Source organism: Elephantulus edwardii, unplaced genomic scaffold, assembly GCF_000299155.1.
Source record: "Elephantulus edwardii isolate Elephantulus edwardi_28Jun2011 unplaced genomic scaffold, EleEdw1.0 scaffold00222, whole genome shotgun sequence".
Lineage (NCBI taxonomy): Eukaryota > Metazoa > Chordata > Mammalia > Macroscelidea > Macroscelididae > Elephantulus > Elephantulus edwardii.
The window spans coordinates 4,123,374-4,134,219 of NW_006399972.1; the positions used below are offsets into that span (position 1 = coordinate 4,123,374).

A 10,846-nucleotide genomic window follows, 5' to 3' on the forward strand; every position below is an offset into this window, starting at 1 on the left:
ATCAGGGAGGAGTAATAGGGAATGGCAAAGGACACACTGACAAAGGAGATTAATCAGAACTGACTTTGACAAGCACTGTGGCAACTGGACAATTAAAACAGACATTCGGATGGCGGGGGAGGAAGAACAAATTGGGGAGGAGAGTAGAGAGAATGGTGCAGCAATGAAGGAATGAAAACCCAAAATCCCTGTAAATGTTCATTAAAACTAATAAAATTTAATAATTAAAAAAAAAGTCAAGATGTCACTTTGAGGACTAATTGCCTGAATCAAGCTAGCATGTTTTCAAATACCTGGTACTCATCAGAAAACTGGGCAGTGATTAAGGAAGAATTTATGTCTTTGAATTCTTGGTGGTGAAGAATATTGAATGTATCATGGACTGCCAGAAGAACAAAGATATTTTTCTTGATAAAAGTACAGCCAGAGTACTCCTTAGAAGGATGGATGCTGAACCTTCTTTGCCTCACATCAATTCCTGGAGAAGAACATCATGCTTTGTAAAGCAGGGAGCCGGGGAATGTGGGTGTGGGGGAACTCTCCCAAGATGGTTTAATACAGTGATGGCAACAATGAACTCAAACATAGCAACAACTGTAAGCACAGTGTCAGATCAAGCAGCATTTTTCTGTTGTTTATGGGGTTGTTATTGGTCAGAGTAAATGGCTGGCAGCCAACAACAACTAGAGCACTGACACCAGAGGGCATACTGTCCAGGATTTGTTCTAAGTAATTGCCACCTTCATCACTACAAACATTAAATATTTTTTTTTATTAACACCCTTGTCCACATCTTGTAGATTTCATATAAGGATTGTTGCTGTTGTTTGCCATTGAGTCGGAACTGACCCATAGCTGACCGCCTGGCAGCTTTTCAGAGGCAGTTAATCATGTGGGAGATTGCCCATCCTTCACCCATGGAGCAGCTGGTGGTCTCGAACTTTGTGCCTTTGGGATTCTTGCCACTAAGCTACCAGAGTGCCTCAAATAAGGATTAAATGATGTAACAGATGTAAAGAATTATATGTTTAATAAATATTTCAGACATGAGAGCTACAGTTCCTTCATAATAAATATTTTATACCAATATTAATTTTAATTAGTTTGAATAATTTTCTTTTTCAAATTATTATCAATAATTAAATTTAAATAAGTACCTTCATGTTCATTTAAAATAAACTCAACTGGATTACTGACGCCCAGTCCTGAGCAACGAGGCAGCAGTAGAATCACTTTAACTTTCTGTAACCTGTGATCCTTTGAATCGATGTTCATAAACGTCTGGTGAAGTATTTCAATATCTGATAGAAAAAGACACACAAAAAATTATATGTTCAAATACTAATTTAAAATATTAATCATTTAATATTATTATGATATTATCACTTAGACAGAATGCAGTAACATCTATTCAATCCTTTTCCAAGGCCACAACCCCACAAAACTTGTTTTAATGTGCTCAGAAAAGAAAGTCTTTCTTCTCTGATAACTTTCAATGTTGATATAAGAATTCCCTTAACAGAGGGAATTCATTCTCTTTCACCTGAGAATGGTTTTGAAATTTAAAAACTGATACAGCAACACTTAGAAAAACTCTGCAGGGGAGGGAATGGTTTGACATGCTAACGTAGAAGACTCATATTATTTGTGTAAAATACTTTAATCAGTCGGACTTATTATGATGTTGTTATGTGCGTTCAATTCCAACTCATAGCATTCCTTTGTACACAGATGGATGCCCAATCCTGCGCCGTCTCACAATCTCCACCACACTCAAGCCTATTGTTGCAGTCACTGTGTTCATTTCCTTGAAGGTTTTCCTCTCCTTTGCCAACTCTCTACTTTTCCAAGTACTAAGTGCTTCTCCAGCGACCAGCCTCTCAAGAAAACAAAATGTCCCAAGTACATGAGATGAAGTCTTGGTACCCTGACCTCTGAGGAGCACTTTGGCTGCACCCCCTTCAAGGCTGATCATGTACTCTTTTGACAGTCTACCATACATTCAACACTCTCTGTAAATGCCAGAATTCAAAGGCATCAGGTTTTTTTTAATCATTGTCCAAATTTGTGTTGCATATAAAGCTTCGGAAAATACATGGCTTAGGTCAGGCACACCTTAGTATTTAAACTTATATCCTTGTTCTTCAGTACTTTAAAGAGGCCCTTGATTTGTCCAATGTGTCTTTTGATTTCTGCACTGGTGTTGACCGTGGATCCAAATAAAATGAAATCACTGACAACTTCAGTCTTTTCTCCATCATAGTTTTTGCGTCTAGGTCCAAGGCAGTGGTGGCTGTTGACACTGAATGTGACTCACAGTGATCATTTGAACAGCCAACCTGAACCCTGCCCTATCCTGTGCAATCCTCACCATCTACAAAACACTCAAGCTCACTGATGAAGTCATCATGTCAGTCCATCTCATTGGGGGTCTTCCTTCTCCTTTTCTGACCCCTCATCTTTCCAAGCATGATGCCTCACAATGAGTAGCCTCACCTAGCTACATGTCCCAATATACGAAAGACAAAGCTTTGCCATCCTTGCCTCCAAGGAGCACTCACTCCAGCTGCACCTCTCCAAGACATATCTGTTTATTCTCTTGGAAGTCCATGGTGTCTTCAGCATTCTTCTCCAGCACCACAACTAAAAGGCATCAATTCTTCTTCTGTCATCCTTAGTCACTGTCCAGTTCTCCAATTCGTAGCAGGTGATAGAGAAGACCACAGCTTGAATTAGGCATACCTTGGTCTTCAAATGGACATCACTGGTCCAAGATTAACATTTGATTCACTAACTAGGTATAGTGATAGCCTAGTGGATAAGAAGTGTACTGTCAACACAGAAGCAAGCAGTTAGAATCCACTAACTTTCCAAGGGAAAAGGATAGGCCTATAAGCAATTTACAGCCTCTGACAGCCACTCACTAGGGGCAAGTTATGAGTCAGCTTCAATTCTACACATAACAACAATGTGTTGTTGTTGTTGCTATATGCTGTCGAGTCGCTTGCGACTCACAGCGACCCTATGTACAACAGCCCTAAACCCTGCTCTATCCTGTGCCAATCTCACTGTCTCCAACACATCTAACTGGACTATACCAGTCACTGAATCAATCCACCTCGTAGAGGGTCTTCCTCTTCTGCACTGTCCCTTCACCCTCCCAAGCATGATGTCCTCTCCAAGGATTGGTCCCTCCTTGCAACATGTACAAAGTATGTCAGACGAAGTTTCAGAATCCTTGCCTCCAAGGAGCAGCCTGGCTTCACCCTCTCCAAGACAAACCTGTTCATTTTCTTAGCAGTCCATAGTATATTCAATACTCTTCTCCAACATCACAGCTCAAAGTATCAATTCTCCTTCTATCCTCCCTAGTTATTGTCTAGCTCTCTGATGCACAGTAAGTGATTGCAAAGACCATGGACTGTATCAGGCACACCTTAGTCTCTAGAGTAACATCACTGCTCTTCAGTACTCTGGAGAGGTCTCTGACAGCAGACTTTCCCATCACAATATGTCTTTTGATTTGCTGGCTGCTGGTGCTAAGAGTATTGACTGTGGAACCAAGCAAACTAAAGCTGTTAACAGTCTCTATCTCTTCATCATCCATCATGATGCTGCCAATTGACCCAGTGGTGAGAATCTCTGTGGTTTTTTTTATATTGAGCCTCAATCCATATTAAGGCTGCATCCCTACCAACTTGTACAGTCAGAGATCAATTGAACATGCAGTCAAGATGCATTAATAATAATGGGTGACTGGAATGCAAAAGTTGGGAACAGAAAAGAAGGATCAGTAGTTGGAAAACGGACTTGGTGACAGAAATGAAGCTGGAGATAGAATGACTGAAGCACAATAAATGATTTATTCATTTCAAATACATTTTATAAGAAACATAAATGCAGGTTATACACATGGATTTCACCTGATGGTATGCATAGGAATCAGATATATTACATCTGTGGAAAGAACTGCTGGAGAAACTATCAGCTGTGAAAACTAGGCCAGGTACTGATTGTGGAACAGACCACCAACTACTCAGATGCAAGTTCAAGCTGAAGCTAAGGTAAGTGAAATCAAATCCACGGGAACCAAAATATGACCTTGAGTCTATCCCACCTGAATTTCAAAACATCTCAGGAACAGGTTTGAGGCCTTGAACACCAATGAGTGAAGACCACATGAGTTGTGGGAGGATATCAAGAATATCATCCAGAAAGAGTGCAAAAGGTCATTACAAAGACAGAGAAGGAAGAAAAGACCAAAAACAACAATATAGTGCAGCCAAAATGATATCTAAAACTCACAACATCTGATGCCTCCAGGATCTGGCTTCTTATTGGGTCTATTTTTAGCAGTATTTTATCTCTTGATTTTCAGCCATGTCTTTCCTTCTTGTTTGGTTCACCATTATTTTAACTGAGTGTCTGAAATTATATTTGAAAAACCTTTGGAGGTAATTTGAAGCCTAGGACGATGTAGCTTCTTCCAGAGATCATTTATGAGCAATCCTAGACCAGGTTAACCCAATTAAGAATTTAAATTTTTGAATTCTTGCCTTTAATTCATTGGAGGATTTATCTCTACCAAGAATAGACTCTGCCCCTAAGTAAAGTTTCGGGTGTTTACCAGACTATTTCTTGTGAAGTTCTGAATTCTGCTTTTTATCTCCCCAATCCTGTGAATCTGTCAAAAGCTTTTCTCAGTTTCTCACTGAACTTAAAGTACGATGTGATCTTTAACCACAAAAAAACAATTTAAAAACAAGAAGGTAAGGGACTTAACTTGTAGTTCTAGATAGTATCTTTGTCTTCCAATATTTCCGTCACCAAGTTTCTCCTTGGAGACAAGGATTTTGAAGCTCAGTCTCACATACTTTGGACATGTGGCCAGATGGGACCAATCCTTGGAGAAGGACATCATGGCCGGAAGGGTGGAGGGACAGCACAGGAAAAAAAGAGCCCTGAACGAGATGGATTGATGCACTAACTGGGGCAATAGGGGTAGGAGTGTCGGAGTTAGTGCTATTGACGCAGGAAAGGGCAGGCTTCAGAGCTGCTGTACATAGGGTTGCTGTACTATGTGTCGCAACAACTATTATATGTGTCTCAAATGACATAACAGCTAAACACCATATCACAGTGTATATTCATTAAGTTAACCTTCAGTTGTTTAATTAATAATAAGAATGAAGGCCACCCTGAAATAATATGGCTTCTTGTTGGTGTTGTTGTTAGGTGCCATCAAGTCACCTGCGACTCCTAACAACCCTATATATTTTATCAATCCATCCAGGTGGCTTAATGAAGATTTTAACCATATAGTTCATACAAATAGCTTTTACTTTACAAAAATTACATTTTGAATTAAATATTTTTGATACTTTAAGACTTAGGAGAACTTATTACCAACAAAATATTTGTACATACTTTTACATCCCATTTTCTCAAGAAGGTTCTTCAGGTTCGGATCTTTAGGTTGTGCTTCTAAGCCACAAACAAATATCTTTGAGGTGTTCTCCTTTGTTAAGACTGACATGTGAGCAACTGTGTACCATGAGCCTGTATTGACCATTAGGATGTCATCATCCATATTCAGTAAAGCCTTCACCGAATGGACAGCAAGACTTCGAGATTTGTCCTGCAAGATAATCACGGGATTAGAATTTTAGAGTATGGCTAGAAACATGAACCAACTACTTTTTGCCTAAGGGGAAAAAAATAGAAACTACTTGGTGGAAACCTTGAGCAGATAGCCAATCCATTTAGTTTAAAACAGATGAAGCTATAAAGAAAAAAGAATTAAGATAACATACATACTTAAAGAAAACAATCCATAATTTGTTTTGCTTATATTATGGCTATTATTTAGCTTTCATATAATGACTTGGAAATCCCCAAAGCATAAAGAATTACGAGATTGGTGACAGCCTGTCTTAGCTGTCATCCTTACTCCTTCACGAAAATCTGCTTGTCTACTACTGCCATTCTTTTTTCCCATGACATCATTCAAATTTCTTCTAGTTCTAGAGACTTAAATCAAGAAGTTTGAAAAGCTTATTGAAGTAAGTTTGATAGATTGTATTTCTACAATCGATCTAAGTGTTTGATAAGGGGTGTCAACCAAAAAAGACCAAGAGATTTTGTCCAAGAATGTAATACTATGGAAAACCAAGGTTAGTCTGAGCCAAGCACTGGGCTCTAAGGACAAAAAAGAAGTTTAAGTTTTCAAGTGTTTTTCTAGTTATTATTATTCTATTGAACTTAAATTGCTATTGTTTTTGTGTACCACTGAGTCAGAACTGACCCATAGTTGGCCTTCCAGTGGGTTTTCAGGAGCAGGAGTGACATCCACTTCCTAAACCACATGCCTCTGGAAACTCTATGAACATAGAGAAATGATGATAGTTATAGAACAGGGTTTAGGTCTTTTGTTCATAGGGTCACTATGAGTCTCACTTGACTTTATGGCACTTACCAACAACAACAACAAATCACAGAAGGAGACTGCCCACTTTTCTCTCGGGGAGCAGCTGGTGGATTCAAACTGAATACCTTTGCATTTGTAGTGAAATTCCATACCACTAAGCCACGAGAGCTCCCTGAACTTGTATTGGTACTTTGCATTATTTTCTTGCTTTAGTAGCCATTAAAGCATGCAAAATCTGGAACTTGTTGACAGAGACATGTTAGGAAGCAAAGCTCAAAGACTTTCCCCTAGCAGGAAGTAATAGTAAAGAGTGGGACTAGAACTGGAAAAACAAGAGAATTGAAAAACAAGAGTTGACAGGTCAACTTCCAGCTAAAGACAAACCGAATGCTGCTAGAAACCACCTATGGCACAGGCTACAGTTGCTTCAGAGGATATTCCTGGCTATTAATTTTAACAGAAGCAGTATGGCAGGTCTTTCTTCTTCACCACCACTGGGTGAGTGTGATCCACCAACCTTCCTGTTACTAGTCAACTGCAGACTGTCAAGACCACCTAGAGAGAGAGTTATTATATATTTCTTACAAATCAAAGTAAAAGTATGAGATAGTCTTATATGTTGATTTTCTTTCTTTTAATACAACTCTTTTAACTGGTTTTCATTCACTCACTCATATACATTTTGCTTTACAATCTTAATTACAATTAATTGATGCCATTTATGACTGTGTCTCCTCAAGTCCTCACTGTACTCTTGCCTTTCCCTTCACATTTCATACACAGGATGGCACTAGCAACATATCTGCCCCCAAAACAGAAAGAAGAAAAAGTGTCATTGTACTTTCTCTTGAATTCTTGAGGGAAAAAAATCCGTCTTTCAGTTGCAAGAAATGTTGTTATTATTACTGTTATGTGTCTTCCAGTTGGACACAACTCCTGGCTGACCTTCCAGAAGGCTTTCAGAGCCAATAAATCACAAGGGAGGAGATGATCAATCTTTTTCCCAAGGAAGAGCTGGTAGATTTGAACTACATGCCTTTGGATTGGCAGCAGAACCCCTTACCACTAACCCACAGGTCTATTTTGTCCATGGATTCTGAAAACACATTTTTTTACAACTTGACACTGGATAACAATGCAAAGGTCTAATATAAACACTGAAAGTACAAGTATTAATGTTATCTATGATGATAATTAGGCCTTATAAGCCTCCCTGATAAACATAGAAAGTGTTAGGTTTCATTTTTTTAGCAGAAGGATTTTTTTTTCTTTTAAGCATTATTGTTAGGAAGGACTCAAAACAAAAGTAATGTTAGTTTACCTGAAATATAAGCTTATCATCCTTGAAAAGATCTATGTTGAGAAGATCAGGTTTAAGATGAGATGGAAAAATTAAGACATCATAGCAATGTTTGTCTACAGCAAAGACTTTATCATCAATATGCAACACAGATTTAACTTTATGATAGCCTTTTTTCTTCAAATAACAATAAACATCTTCTAGGCTGTAAATACACAATATTAAATTATAATTACAAACATATTACAAGAGAATAGATATTTTCCTGAAACAAAAAAATATAGTAATTGCAAATACTGAATTAAAAGGAACTTAAATACACACCCATGTTTATCATAGCTTTTGTTCACAATAGCAAAGAGTTGGAAACAACTCAAGTGCCCATCAACAAATGAATGGATAGAGAAGTTGTGGTATATTCACACAATGGAATACTACACTGCTTTGAAAAACAAAGAACTCATGAAATATTATACAAAATGGGTGATCCTGGAGGATATTATGCTGAGTGAAGTATCTCAGTCACAAAAAGACAAATACCATATAGTACCACTGTTGTAAAATGGGAATGACATCGGGGTGGGGGTGGGGGGGCAGACTGAGAAAGATGGAATAAATTATGTATACTGCATTGAAACAGATAAGGGAGAAAACTGTTTAAAAGGGATATATGATTAGGCATTACTGTCATGACAGGAGTCCAGAATGAAGGCTGTATAGTGTAAGGGACCTGGGGGGAGGGATTATAGAACAGTGAAAGAATTTTTCTTTTTCAAAGAGAAGAGAAACTGGGGGTGGGAGTGTGGGCAGGGAGAAAAGTGCAACAATGAATGAACGGAAATCCAAAGTCTCTATAAATTTTCATTAAAATTAATAATAATAATAAACAATAAAAGAAACTTAAATTTTAGCCAACAATAAGTTAAAAGATAAAGACAGTGAAGTTAGCATGTTACTGTAATTACTTTTGGTATTTTGATGATAAAGTCCTAAACTGAACTATAATTTCCCAACCATTACCCTTTCTAATGGACAATAAATAAGAATGACAGAAGAATCGCTGTCCTTGAGCTGTGATGGAGAAGAGTACTGAATGTCTCATAAGAATGAATCAGGCAAAGATGATAAAGGTTTGTCTCACATATGTTGGGCATGTTGCTAGATAAGGCCATTCCTGGGAAAGGGATATCACACTTGGGAAGGCAGAGGGTTGGTGAAAGAGAGAAATCTCTTCAACCAAATGGACTGACACAGTAACTGCAGCAATGAGCTGAAGTGTATCAGAAATTACGAGGATGGGACAGCACAGGACGTGGTTCAGGCCTGTTGTTCACAGGGTCACTGTGAGTCCTACTCACCATCACAGCACTCAAAAACCAACAACCCCTTCCACATTATCCCTCAAAAAGGGAGTTTTTCTTATCACATTATCTTGAAGGACTGGTTAAATACAAATAATTTGCTTAAAGTCTTACCTGATTTTACAAGTATTTATCCAAGCATAAAGTGGCAAAGTAGAAGCCCTTATTTCCTGCTTTCTAACAGTTTCTGGTAGGATTTGGTAAATTGAACGGGCATCATGTTTGATTCGATATCTTGCTAAAGATGCAGCCAATTTTGTTGTAAAACTAGAAACAGAAAATCCATTTTTGGCGACTATTTAATTTGAAACAACATGATCAATGTTCTTACTGGAAATGTTAACAAATTATAATTTTAACAAATTCTTCTAATTCCATTTCAAATATTTGAACTTTAAAATTACAAAAACACCGTATTTTAAAATACAAATCCAATACTCTGGTATCTTACATCTTTTCCCCCGTTTTTTGCTGTGCCTGTCTCCTTAGATATTTATATTAACTGCTGGTTGACAGACAAATTTTATGTAGCAAAAAAAGTATAATATTTAGAAACAGAAAATCCTAGAATTGATTCAGGTCCTATCATCGCCTCCCATGCAATTTACTGCCTCTGAAAACCTGCTGGAGCTTCAGCTTTGGGTCTGTTCCTATGTGACAGCACACAACAGCCACAACCACTTACTACCAGTGTGACTTCTAATACATTATGTACTCTTTTCTCTTATCACCTGTAAAATGCAGTTAACTCACTTTACTAATAAATAATATGGTGATCAACAAGTGCGCGTGTATGTTATATCAACAAGTACACGTGTATGTTATACACATATATTACATACAACAGTTACAACTTGCCCAGAATTGTTTTGGGTAAATCTGCTGTCAGGGACCTCTCCAGAGTACTGAGACTCAATGATGTCAGTCTGGAGACTAAGGTGCACTTGATGCAGGCCATAGTCTTTGCAATTACTTGCTTTGCATCAGGGAGCTGGACAATGGCTAAGGATGTCAGAAGAAGAATTGATGCCTTTGAGTTGTAGAGAAGAGTCTTGAATATATCATAGACTGCCAAGAAAACAAATAGGTCTGTCTTGGAGAGGGTGAAACCAAGTTTCTCCTTGGAGGCTAGAATTTTAAAGCTCTATGTCACATATTTGGGCATATAGCCAGGAAGTACCAATCCTTGGAGAAAGACATCATGCTCAGAAGGGTGGGGGGAATCTTTGTTTTCTTGATATTGAGCTTCAATCCCTACTGAAGGCTACAGTCCTGCAAGCGCTTCTGATCCTCCTCAGTTTCAGCAAGCAAGGTTGTGTCATCTACATAACACAGACTATATGAGTCTTCCTCCAATCCTGATGCCACATTTCTCCTCACTGAGCCCAGACTCCTGGTTAATCTCTTTTGCATATAGATTGAAAAGGTATGGAGATGGGACACACCCCTGGCAGACACCCTTCCCAATTTTGAACCATGCAGTGTTTCCTTGCTCTGCTCTGATGACTGCCTCCTGGTGCAAGTATAGGTTTCAAGATTAATTATAAGCTAAAACTGGGTGATGATTTTAATCTGCAGCCCTCAGACCTGGTTTTAAATGTTTTGGTCAAACATTTTTTCTAAGTGGTACAGCACATGTCTGTCCATTTGCTGTACAGAGGTAACTCGTAGTTGCTGTAATGCTGAACACTGTGAGAGAGATAAGTCAAATGCAATAATGGTTACCCATGGTAGACAGTGTTTGGTGGAGCTCCCCAA

At 38.4% G+C, this 10,846-nt stretch overlaps 1 protein-coding gene across 1 annotated transcript in view; it reads right to left on the reverse strand.

The window, feature by feature from the left end:
• NSUN7 (NOP2/Sun domain family, member 7) overlaps positions 1-10,846 on the reverse strand; it is an 84,951-nt gene that overhangs the window by 33,336 nt on the left and 40,769 nt on the right. The window contains exons 4-7 of the mRNA XM_006898191.1: positions 9,203-9,355; positions 7,749-7,932; positions 5,428-5,638; positions 1,158-1,301 (exon numbers count right to left, since the gene is read on the reverse strand). Coding sequence (XP_006898253.1) covers positions 1,158-1,301; positions 5,428-5,638; positions 7,749-7,932; positions 9,203-9,355 — 692 coding nt within the window. The remainder of the gene's footprint in view (positions 1-1,157; positions 1,302-5,427; positions 5,639-7,748; positions 7,933-9,202; positions 9,356-10,846) is intronic.